Source organism: Megalobrama amblycephala, linkage group LG11, assembly GCF_018812025.1.
Source record: "Megalobrama amblycephala isolate DHTTF-2021 linkage group LG11, ASM1881202v1, whole genome shotgun sequence".
In the NCBI taxonomy this organism is placed as follows: domain Eukaryota; kingdom Metazoa; phylum Chordata; class Actinopteri; order Cypriniformes; family Xenocyprididae; genus Megalobrama; species Megalobrama amblycephala.
Window position 1 is genome coordinate 18,278,872 of NC_063054.1, and position 13,457 is coordinate 18,292,328.

A 13,457-nucleotide genomic window follows, 5' to 3' on the forward strand; every position below is an offset into this window, starting at 1 on the left:
AAACTTGCCATCCAGGGAAGGTCACTGAGTAGTTTCCCCTCCTCCTGTTCTCTCAGTATATGTGGTTGGCACTGCCTGAGTGTGCTCACGTTGACGTGAGGGAGTCCCAGGGAAACACTGATGAACTCACTTTAGGTGTGACAACAGCTGGCCCACATGCGTTAAAGGGATAGTTCAACCAAAAAAGAAAATTCTGTCATCATTTACTCACCCTCAAGTTGTTTCAAACCTGAATGAATTTCTTTCTTCTGCTGAACTCAAAAGAAGATATTTTCATTCATATAGGTTTGGAACAACTTGAGGGTGAGTAAATGAAAGAATTTTCATTTTTGGGTGAACTATCCTTTAAACACAGAATCCAACACCCCCTCCTGACTCCATTTCATGACTAATTTTCATAATTTCTGCCACAAAATAGGATTATAATATTGAGAACGCACTGCATCTAATATCTAAATATCCTTACAGATATGCCTACTAAGATTTTTATTTTTAGAAAAATCTGCTTAAAGCTGCAGTCTGTAACTTTTGTTGGTTAAAAATGATCCAAAACCAATTTTGGAGCAAGTACATAACCAACCAGTGTTCAAAACTATCTCCTTACCTTAGCCCGATTCACAGTGGTAAGCTTGTAATAATGTGTTTTAATTTGAGTGGTACTAGTGGGTTTCCCGCCGAAATATAAGCTTGCCAGCGTTCATCTTTGCATCATTACGTCACGTCTGTTTACATAAAGAAGGAGTCCCGGCTAGTAGGCTATATCACGTGTGAGGATGCTGCAGGTGGTGGATCATTTATAGCTTTTTTCTCACAGCAGCTGCAATACTTAAACTTATCATTTTGATGGCGGAATAGTAATCCAGAAAGATCCAAATGACAATCATCAGTGACAACTAGTCAAAAGCAAAAGGACTGCAGAGTGGCTACAGAAATCGAAATCTACAGGTAACACTTAAGGCCTGTTTTTCGCCGACGTTTAACGCCTCGTGACTAAACAACGGGCGCCAATGTGAGTGTGCACACCGACGCGAAAAACGTGAGCCGTAAAAGCGTCATTTTTTAAAAAAAAAACGCCTCGGGTTAGTTTTTTTGGTTTGACGTTCCGCGTTAAAAACTGGCCGACCAATGAGATTGCCGCTTTTGTTCACGTGCCTGGAGCTGCTGAAGTTACAGTAAAACACGACTTGGTGGTGCTCAAGCACAAAACGGTCTTGCAGAGCACACAAGACGACGAAGACAAAGTAAGTAGACGAGGAAGACCCCTACAAACTATCCCTGCATCTCAAACAGCTCCCTAGCTTCCTAGGTCGTGTATCAGTATACCATGTAAATGAATGTGGCCGACTCCCTGATCAGTGCCCTGACTAGTGAAGTAGAGAGCTGACTGAGACGCACACTCATTCAAGAAATATAGTTGAGAATGTCTGTTTCATAAATATGTTTATTTACACTACCGTTCACTTGCACTACTGTCATTGTGACTTATTTGCACTACCGTTTCTGACTATATATATATATATATATATATATATATATATAAAATGTAGGCCTATGCCATTTTATATATGCATTTTTTTATCTTCTTTAACTTTATTAATATCATATGTTTATTTGCACTACCGTTAAGCACAAGCACCACATACTGTCAGGGAGTGAATTTGCACTTTCACTCTGCACTGTAAAAAAAATCCCGTTGTTTCTACGGAAAAATACCGGCAGCTGTGGTTACCAGAACAATACTGTAAAAATGACATCAAACCGTAAACATACTTATGGAGTTACATGTGAATTTTACATTTTAAATATGTATATTTAACATTGGATTTCAGTACACTGTAAAAAAAAATCCCAGTAAAATTTACGGTAAAATAACATATTTCATTAACTGATATAATGTTAATTTACCAACCTAATGAAGTACTAATATCTGTTTTGTATCTTTATAATACACTGACAGTCACCAAACCCAGTGGTGATAAGAGTCACATGATGAATCAAAGTTCATCACAAGCAGCTTTTCCACAAGCTGAGGAGGACAATACTAATATATAGAAGGTGCACACAGTGTCATTCACACACACACTAAACACCATCATGGTAACATGCATGAAATTTTAAAAATGCAATAAACATTAATTTAACAACATTAGACATTACATAAAACCCTAATGTACATAACTGATTAGAAAAAAATGAGAAAAACTAAGAAGAAACAGAGTTATTTCAACAAAAATATATCAAATGTGAAGTGTCACGCAGGGAATTGTGGGAATGTCAATTTACGTTTTTTCACTGTAAATTTTACAATGAATTGTTATTTTTCACTTTCAAAAACTGTGAATTTAACGGTATTTTACCGTAAAATTACATTAAATGTACCGTTAGATCTATTACAGTTATTCACCGTATATAGTACGGAAACTTTCTGTAAACCAATTAACAGTTTTTAACCGCAGCATTTTTACAGTCTTTTACTGTTAAAATCACGGTCATTTTTTACAGTGTGCGCATCGCCGGTGAAAATCGCTTGGGTGTGAACACAAAAAACGTCTCGAAAAACGCTGACGATAAACGCGTGCGATATTCGTCCCGGTGTGTACCGGCCTTTATATACACTAAATACACATAGTCACGCAATGCTGATGTTGTTAACATTAACAATACGAGAGCAAAGTATAACAATAATAATAATATGCACGTTTTGACATGATCCAAACTAAGCAATCGTTAGATTTAATCACCATTGGCAGCGTGATTTATTGTAATGCTTTTTTCCCTCAGTTTGTTCAGAACAAAAGTGACAGACATGTTACTTACTTGTTCAGATGACACTTTCCGGTGAAAATTCTTATTTTGGTCATACTTCCAAGTCGTAGAATCTGTGATTCCTAAGTACAGAATCCACACTGGTGTGGTGACACCTCAAAACATTAGATTCATCCGTGCTGAGGAGCCGTGCCGAGGCACAATCCACATAAAGATGATAATTCCGCAAACAACTGCAATTGCAGGTTTCAAACAGAGATGGCGACAAAGAGGCAAAACTTACAGACTGCAGCTTTAAATATTAAAGTTTTATTATGTTTTTAATGATCATATATTCACTTATTTGTCAAGTTGGCAATAGTTTTACTGAGGTTTAAGGCAAGTCCACACCGAGAGCATCAACTAAAGCGTATGCTGCAGTTTTGTCAATGCTCAAGCTCTTAAAGCAGGATGGATTCTGATTGGCTGTCAATGTTTTTATTACTCATCAGCTGGGATAAAATCGTTCTGAAAGTGATTTCAGTGATATCGTTTCTCTGTGCTGTTTATGTTACTTATATTTGTGGTGTGGACTCTGCTATTCTTTTATATTTAGAATCATTTTTAGAACTATCTCTTTATCGTTATATTCATAATTATCGTTGTGGGTTTGAAAAAGCTTTTATGCTTAAAAAAAATTGCCAGTGGGCTAAGACAACTTAATACAAGAAATGGAGTGATTACAAAAAAAAAAAAAAAAAAAAAAAAGATTAAAAGCAACTAAACCATGGTCAGTATTAACAGCAGATGAACAGCTAACAACTAAAACTAATGTTTGGTTTTGTGTCATTTTAAAGTACAATTTCACTTCAATTTTTATGCTATGAATGCAATAACATTTTGTAAATGCTAATAAGCTCAATTCAAAGACTTCAAGACCATACTGCACAGTGCTACACATTTCATTTTACAACAAACTTATATTTTATATTAGTCAAGGGTTCATGGGTTTTACATCAACATAGTGATAATCTGTTCTTTTCTGTCTCAATATGATGGAACACAACATTTATAGAATGTTTTAAATGTGTGCAGAACTATATGTTTCATAGGGTTTGAAGGATTAAGCAAAAACTGGGAGGCAGCCTGAAACCTGATATAAATAAAATCTAAAATTGATGTTCAAGAAAGTACATGTTTTTGCCAGAGTACCTGAACGCTCTTTGCTCAGGATATCAAATGAATACAGTTAAAGGGATAGTTCACCCAAAAATGAAAATTTGATGTTTATCTGCTTACCTCCAGCGCATCCAAGTTGTAGGTGACTTTGTTTCTTCAGTAGAACACAAATGATGATTTTTAACTCCAACCGTTGTCGTCTGACAGTCTTATAATGCGAGTGAATGGTAACACAATTTATAAGAGTCAAAAAATATGCATAGACAAATCCAAATTAAACCCTGCGGCTCATGACGGCACACTGATGTCCTAAGACATGAAACCGATCGGTTTGTGCGAGAAACCGAACGTTATTTATATCATTTTTACGTCTAATACACATTATTATGTCCAACTGCGTTCAGCACTCGGTTAGTGAGGTCTGATCGCGCTCTGACAACGGCAGTGATGTCTCGCGCATATACTTCAATGAGTGCCAGACATCACTGTCGTTATCAGAGCGTGATCAGTTTCGTGTCTTAGGACATCAATGTGTCGTCACGAGCCACAGGGTTTAATTTGGATTTGTCTATGCATATTTTTTGACTCTTATAAATTGTGTTACCATTCACTCGCATTATAAGACTGTCAGACGGCAGCGGTTGGAGTTAAAAATCATCATTTGTGTTCTACTGAAGAAACAAAGTCACCTATTGGATGCCCTGGGGGTAAGCAGATAAACATCAAATTTTCATTTTTGGGTGAACTATCCCTTTAATGCTAATGTGCTGAATCACAGAGAACAAAACAAAGAAAGATTAAAAAACTTTAGGTATTTATTTATAGGTATTTAAAAATATTTAGGCCTAAATTTAGGATTTATGTATTTGAATTGCATAAAATTGCATATAAATTTTTTGGGATTACACAGTTTAAACATAAACTAATAAACTTAACGTGATGCATATTTGTCAGACATATATAAATAAAACAGGTAAAATATCTGCTTTTAAAAGATCATGCAATAAAACTGTCTAATCCAAATAGATGTAAATTTTATATGCAATTCAAATACATAAACCTTTAATTTAGGTCTAAATATTTTTTGAGAGCAAGATGCCAGACACATCACGCAATATGTTCACATGGTGCCACCTGACACTCAACTAACAAGTTTGTAGTCTTTCATAATGCAGAGCTGTCAATATGAAACTCCCCCCCTCCTCAGACACCTCTAAATCACACTCGAAGACAAGAAGACTTGAGTTAAGCCAGAAATTTCACATTAGTACTCACTGATCTAAACCAAGGGACAGGTTGTTTCAGGAGTATCATTCATTCATTTATTCATTCATTCATGTATTTATGCCTTTTTCCTAACATGCCAGTGCCTAGTTTTACTTATTTATTTTTTACTTTTTTGTGGCAAAACTTTGATTCTTAAAATGCACTTTTGTGAGTGAAATCATTTGAAAGGCCAAATCTGTGTGGTAAAGATTTTTTTAAAAAAAATCACAATTCTGACTTTTTTCTCACAATTCTGACTTCTTTTCTCAGATTTGTGAGATATAAACTCACAATTGCATGTTATTAAGCCAGAAATGTGAGATATAAATATACAATTCTGAATAAACTACAAAAACATGAATTTGTGAAATCTGTGATGCTATGCACATGCGCATTACATGTTCAGTCTATATGTGCATAATGTTTCTTTACAAAGTGATATCCAAAGTGACTGCCAACTACTGGCCTGGCATGCATAATACAGTGTTTTTAGTCGTTTTTCACGGATCCGTGTGAATGGGGATCATTTTGACTTTGTCGTCTGTATGCGAAAAACGTGAAGTAAAATTATTTCCATTTTTAGTACATTGTTGTCGTGTAAACATACCCTTAAGGCCACAATATACTTTAAGTGAAATCAAAGAACAAACTGATGTGACATCATTCCGTACAAAATCAGGCCAAATCGAAGTTCATTTTGGGAGTTTGAAAAAGCTTTCCAGAAAAGTATGCTACGACTGGTAAACACCTTTGTACTACCATTGGTCTGTGGCAATTACTTAATTACTTACAATTACTTCTTTCATGTGGAAATCTTTTTTGGTTCATTTCTACTGTTCAGTCTGTCGAGGTCAGAAGTCCGTGAGTGAAAACATGAACACACAGGAGCTGCTATATAGTAGAAAATTAAGTTGATGAAACAAGACACTATTTTTCATGTTTAATACGGTAAAGCTGCTTAATTTTAAGCAATCTATTGTATAAAGTGCTATATAAATAAATGTGGATATGTTTACTTACGAACTAACTAGAGTGCCGAACTGCAGAGTCCATGCAAACATCCTCGTTGCTATGATCAGATGCTTTTCTTATGCTTGCTGTCTTCTCAATTTTGTTGTGTGTTTATTTTTTTATTGAGTGGAAAGCACACAGCACATATTTACATATGAACGCCGCTCTCAGCAGAGTGTGCGCCTTCGGATGTTTGCTAACAGTTTATCGCTGGTCGTGTATTTTGAACTTTTTACCCCTAAGCAAAGAACGAAAAAGAACTTCAACGTGCGTATATCAGGGCCTTTAGACATACGCTCATGAACTTCCCTAGCACTTCCCCTTGGAGGAATCCCCACCGCCATTTTGAAGTGTGTCCGACTTCGCCAACTTGGATGCGGGACGTTTATTAGGACAGACCTCTTGACCCCTCAATTTGACCGAGGGAGCGATTCTGCTCATATGTACACTTCAGGCAGATCTTTAGACCACAATGCAACACAATTGTTACGTCACAACAGCAACTCGCAGTGCTCACACTTACAGTTTTTTTCAGCAGCTTACACACAGTTTCTGAAATCTGACACTCAAACACCAGAACCACACACCAAATCTGCAAAACCATACACTAATTCTCGGCCTTCAACTCAGTTTTCAATTTCATAAAACACTTTTTGCAAAACACATAACACAATTCTATATGTAACACAAAAATCTAACAGGAAGTATCTTGATTTCCGTTTTCAAATGCAACCATTGTTTCTGTCCAACTACACATGGTTGAGGTACTTCTTTTCTTTCGTACTGTGTAATACTGTATTCACAACCACAAATGCTTACGTTAAAAAAAAAAATAGTTTTGTTTCAATCTTGCTTTCATGTTTACTGTGAATTTTTCAACATCTCTCTGCCAATTACTTTCAATATTGTACAGAAATGTACATAGGAGCTCATGAAAAAAGAGCTTTTGAATAATTGTGTGTATATGATATATCCAAAAATTGGATATTATGGCAAAGGTGTTTGCAACGTAACACAAATGTTTGCTTTTGAAATGTGTTTGTCATATTTTGAATGCAGTGCTTAATTTTGCAAGAGAGGATTTTTGCATTTTGTGTGTGCAATTCTTGGATTTGTGTGTAAAGTTTTGAAAAGAGGCAGAGTTTTGAATATGTGTGTAAGCAGTTGAAAAAAACTGTAATTTACCCACAAGTGATCAAGGGCTGTTCCATTTAAACTCATTGCAATGGTTCCGCCAGTCGTGGACACTCATGCAACGTAAGCAATGACGTACATCCGAGTGAACGAGGCGAAGGGAAGTTAGCGAGGGAAGGGCATAAAAAAGTGGACTTAAACACAGCCATAGAAAGTTGCAGGTAGGTGAGTTTAATCACAGCTGGAAGTAAACTCTGCAGGAAAGTGGATCTCGAAGGCCAGAGTTGAGAACCACTGAGATAGATTTTCAAAGAGCATGATGGGTAGAAATATGAATATTTTCACTACCTTTTCTTATTTTTTTCACAAAATGTAAAAAGCAATCAACTAGCATGACTACAATAATAAGTCACAGTTATAATTACCTCATGCACTAAGCAACACTAATGTTTGTGGTTTAGACACATGTTGTTCCAAATGCCACTTGGGTGGGAGGGCAGATAATCGAAATTACAATGGTGTCAAAAACTAACATGAAAAAAGGAAGACAGTGTATCACAGTTCAAATTTACTCCTTATACATGTACTCTCTTCTTACTTTTACTTCTCACTAGATATTGCAATTTGGTCATTTCATTGTTTCAAAATATTGCTATCATAATTGTGATTACTCATTGGTTTATTAAAAACCAATGATTATTAAGTGCAGCTACACTGTAAAACACAGGTCAAGTGTAGTAATATATCTATTGGTGATTCTTAAGTTCAGAGCATGTGCTAGTTATGTCACATCACTTGTTGTCAGTTAGTCTAGCTTATTCACTTCTTTTGTCATAGCTGTTAAAATATAAACTGATTTATATAACAGTAAGTGAATATTCTGCACTTGGATGTATCACTATTTACAATTTTTAATCACCTGTGCATTCTAATCAGTATCAGCAAAACTATATTTTCATACTTAATTAATTAGACCTACATTCATAATAATGTTCATTCGTACCACAACACTACACAACACAACAACATTCCACAACACTATTGCATTATATAATGCTTAACAGAGCATTAGTTGGGAAATTAATTAAAATTTAGTTCTAAATTTTCTTTACAGACGTCATAATACCGTCAGGAACCACTTAGGCCTATATATATATCACATATATTTATATTATTCATAGTTATATACAGTAAAAGCAGGAAAAACAGTGCTTTATATAGGCTACTGGAACATTGCTAAACAATGCAAAACACATTTTCATTTAAATACAATTAAATAAGAGTAAATTAGCACAAAATATTATTTTTTAATTTCAGTTTTGGATATATTCGTGAGTTTTACCTGAATGTCAATAGATGAACTTTCTGGTGAAGTGTCTCTTTTCCTCTTGTATGTAAATAAATTCCAAAATCGTCTCCATAGGATGGATGCAACCAAACACACACTTCCTACAATCCAGAGGTCCTTATCCCGCAAGAAGTTCTCCATGGCAACTACATTCACACCAAGCAAACCTCCTTACAACAGTTGCTTTTTCTTTTTTAAACTCCTTAACTTTTTTTTTAGCAGCCTGTTTAACTCTCTCTCTCTTTCTTTTAACGCCGGTCCGGTTGTTGACATCAGCTGTACAAGCGAGCTACAAATTACGAAAGGTGGGCAGTCACAGCAAATGAGAGACATGGGTAAACGGGAGAGAACGCTCCCTCTCTTCCGTATAAGGAGCAAAACATCTGTCAGTCAGCGAGACGAGAGGTGGACAGGTGGAACTCTGGCTCCACGGCAATGGAGGGCAGTTAGCAGAACTCGGTGTATCCTTTAACGTTAGACACAGCACTTAAAAGTGCTCACTCATACACACTCACAATGGGGTGAATGACACGTGGCCTGTATAATCTGACATATACAGCCCTAGCAAGCAGCATACTCAGCCTATCTCAGGTCCACTGATACTTCAGAACATTTTAAAGAGAAACGACAACTTGTCATGTATTCTCAGCATGTGTGACTACTATAATCAGACTAGAGATATGCGCACGTGCACACTGGCATTCAAACACACTCACAGCTATTCAAAAGACCAAGGCTGTGCACTCCTGCTCACAAAGTGATAAGAGACATGTTGGGGGGTAAACCGTAACAGTAGCGATCTGATTTAAATAGACTGCAGTTCTTGGATTACTCCTATCTGACTTTGCAACCTATAGGTCATCTGACTGACGCACAGTCACAATACACAGAAATACACACACACACACACACACACACACACTATAGCAGGAGAACACTCCAATTCCAAATAACTGCCCACAATTGAAAAGAAAACCTATTAACACTGTACATCCCAAAGCAAAAGACCCTAACCAAACATTTTGTAAAAAAAAATGTAAATAAAAAAAATACAGCACACTGTGTAAAATAACAAATAAATAGATGCACAAAGTATGTTTAAATGGTTATTCCAACTCTAAAGACCAAATGCTAAGCATTTTAGCCTCAAACATGATCATTCATACTTTATAAGAAATGTCTACTGAAGTGTAGTCATAAGACGTACTGTTACCCCGGTTTCACAGACAAGGCTTAAGCCTAATCCCAGACTAAAATGCATGTTTGAGCTGTTTTAACTGAAAGCAACTTGCTCTGACATTGTTTTGTCTCAAGATGCACACCAGTAATGTTTTTAAGACACATTTATAAAAGCTATTAAATGCCCTAATTGAACTAAGGCCTAATCCTAGCTTAAAGGGTTAGTTCACCCCAAAATGAAATTTCTGTCATTAATTATTCACCCTCATGTCGTTCCACACCTGTAAAACCTTTGTTCATCTTCGAGACACAAATTGAGATATTTTTGATGAAATCCGAGAGGTATATGACTCGTCCATAGACAGCAATATAACGACCACTTTTAAGGTCCAGAAAGGTACATAAGAAGACACAGAAGAGAAGATTTTGTTGAATAAATTTGTTATATTTGTTTTGTTTTTGCGCACAAAAAGTATTCTCGTTGCTTCATAAAATTAAGTTTGAACCACTGCGTCACGTCGACTGTTTTAACAATGTCTTTAGTACCTTTCTGGAACTTTAAAGGGTTAGTTCACCCAAAAATGAAAATTCTGTCATTAATTACTCACCCTCATGCCGTTCTACACCCGTAAGACCTTCGTTAATCTTCGGAACACAAATTAAGATATTTTAGTTGAAATCTGATGGCTCCGTGAGGCCTGCATAGGGAGCAATGACACTTCCTCTCTCAAGATCCATAAAGGTACTAAAAACATATTTAAATCAGTTCATATGGGCACATAGGCTCAATATTAATATTATAAAACAACGAGAATATTTTTGGTGTGTCAAAAAAACAAAATAACGACTTATTTAGTGATGGCCGATTTCAAAACACTGCTTCATGAATAAATGCATACACTGCATAAATGAATCAGGGTATCGAATCATGATTCAGATCGCGTGTCAAACTGCCAACGGCTGAAATCACGTGACTTTGGTGCTCCGAACAGCAGATTCGATACACTGATTCATTATGCTCCGAAGCTTCCTGAAGCAGTGTTTTGAAATCGGCCATCACTATATAAGTAGTTATTTTTTTTAACTCTCGTTGCTTTATAATATTAATATTGAGCCACTGTACTCACATGAACTGATTTAAATATGTTTTTAGTACCTTTATGGATCTTGAGAGAGGAAATGTCATTGCTCCCTATGCAGGCCTCACGGAGCCATCGGATTTCAACTGAAATATCTTAATTTGTGTTCCGAAGATGAACGAAGGTCTTACGGGTTTGGAACAGCATGAGGGTAAGTAATAAATGACAGAATTTTCATTTTTGGGTGAACTAACCCTTTAAAGTGGTGGTTAAATTGCTGTCTATGGACGAGTCATATACCTCTCGGATTTCATCAAAAATATGGAATGACATGAAGGTGAGTAATTAATGACAGAATTTTCATTTTTGGGTGAAATAACCCTTTATTCTAAGCCCTGTCTGTGAAAGATTACATTTCTAAAACCTGGTGCATCAGCGAGCAATGCAATCACTATTTCATGAACTGTCGCCCCCTCCTGGATGGTCAGTAAATATTACCAGTGCCACATGACCTTGGTACTTTTTTGAAAGTTGATAAACGTTTTTGGGTGTGCAAGCATGTGTATGTTGGACTGTGTGTCAAAGTGTGCATGTGCAATCTCTATAAAAATAACCATGGCATAGTTTGTAAGTAAAGAGAGCATTAAAAGTTTCAAAGGGAAGTTGAACTTAAAAGAATTTTCTAGTTATTTTCAAATTAACTGTGGCATGCTGTCAAATACCCCAGACAGTATGTCCTCAGTTTGTAAACAGAAACAGAATTTTTTTTAGTTATAATAGGTGTGATCCATGGTGATACAGCCCCCTCTATGGGCAAATTTAAAACAGTGCAACACAACTAGCTGAAATAATACACAAACAATTAATCTATTTTACCCTGGCTTATACACTACCAGTTATAAAATGTTGAGATTAGAAGGATTTTATTATTTTTTTTAAAGACATCACTTATGCTTACCAAAGCTCAATATGATCAAAAAAGCAATATTGTGAAATATTATTACAATTTACATTTTAAAATGTAATTTATTTCAGTGATGGCAAAGCTGAAGTTTTAGCAGTCATTACTGCAGTCTTCAGTGTCACATGATCCTTCAGAAATCGTTCTAATATGCTGATTTGGTGCTCAAGTAACATTTCTTATTATTATCAATGTTAAAAACAGTTGTGCCGCTTAATACATTAGTGGAACCAGTAATACATTTATTTTCAGGATTCTTTTATAAATAGAAAGTTCATTTGAAATAGAAATCTTTTGTAACATTATAAATGGCACTTTTGAACAAATTAATATGTCCCTGCTGAATAAAAGTTTTAAATTATTTAAATAAGAAATGAATTAATCTTTCTGACCCCAAACTTTTAAACAGTAGTGTATACATACCTGACGTGCATATAACATATCACGTTCGAGTTACCTGCTCTAGAGTCTTTAGCTGGACATGTTTGAGCTCCCAGTAGCAGCGCATTCTTTCTACTCGTTCAAGGTGCCCAAAAAATTCAAGTCGACCAACATCAAGCTCCTTGATGCGTGATTCCTCCCCCTCCATGGCTCTGTTGTTAAGAAATGCAGTGCATGGGCAGCGGGTGTTTTATTGGACCTGACACACCCCCTCTTACTATCTGCAGCAAACTTGGTATTGTCTTCTGAGCTGAAAATAGAAGGGGGAAAAAAGTACAAACAAAAATAAAATCTTTTTTGGAATAAAAAATTAACAAATCAATACACGTATAGGTAAAAGAGCTAAGAATACAGCCAAAACTACACTGAAGTCACGTCAATATGCCTTAAAACAGGGCTGCCAACTCAGAGTGAGAGTTATTCCTGCAGGGTGGGGTGCGGGGTACATGTTCATTTTAGTACATTTATTTTTTTTCTAACTAATATTGCAAACAGGGAACCCTTTTAACTAGTACATTATTACTGAAGTTTAAAATTAACAACTGATTTGTATATAAGGCCGTTTTTAAAATAATGACATTATAAAAACTTTTTAATGATATACAGAGGTGTAAAGTATTTGAGTAAATGTAATTAGTTACTGTACTCAAGTATCTTTTTGGCTAGTTTGTAGTAGAAGATATTGGCAACTTTTACTCTCTACTTGACTACATTTTTGAAGAAGTATGTACTTTTTACTCCACTACATTTGTGATGAGTAATGCAATTACACACTAGATTTTTCATGGCACCTAACTTTTTCTGCAGCAGTTTGTTTCTGCTATAAAGAAGCGATATCGCCATCTAAGGGCATTGAAGGTACTATATCTTGTGCATTTTGCCTTTACTCACCCAAAACTTGTCAACAAGGATACTTTGTGTGAATGTAAGTGCATTAGTAGGTAATTGCTGATCGCAGTTGTTTGATTTTTGAGATGAGGAAATGACTGCAGCTGGTGATGAGGCTCAAACCAGCACATACAGTAGACTTTGACTATTTAATTTTATTTAACATTGTTTTATTTATTTGCTATATCGACGAGACCTTTTTGAAGGATATTGGTTTACTTATGGC

At 35.8% G+C, this 13,457-nt stretch overlaps 1 protein-coding gene across 2 annotated transcripts in view; it reads right to left on the bottom strand.

Moving 5' to 3' along the window:
- Positions 1–13,457, bottom strand: part of mylk4b (myosin light chain kinase family, member 4b) — a 29,425-nt gene that overhangs the window by 15,080 nt on the left and 888 nt on the right. Inside the window, exon 2 of one of the 2 annotated variants that reach the window (XM_048206481.1) lies at positions 12,360–12,593. In XM_048206481.1, coding sequence (XP_048062438.1) covers positions 12,360–12,491 — 132 coding nt within the window. In that variant the 5' untranslated portion in view covers positions 12,492–12,593. Of the gene's footprint in view, positions 1–8,677; positions 9,185–12,359; positions 12,594–13,457 lie in introns of those variants that run through there. The other variant, XM_048206480.1, reaches the window with a different exon arrangement.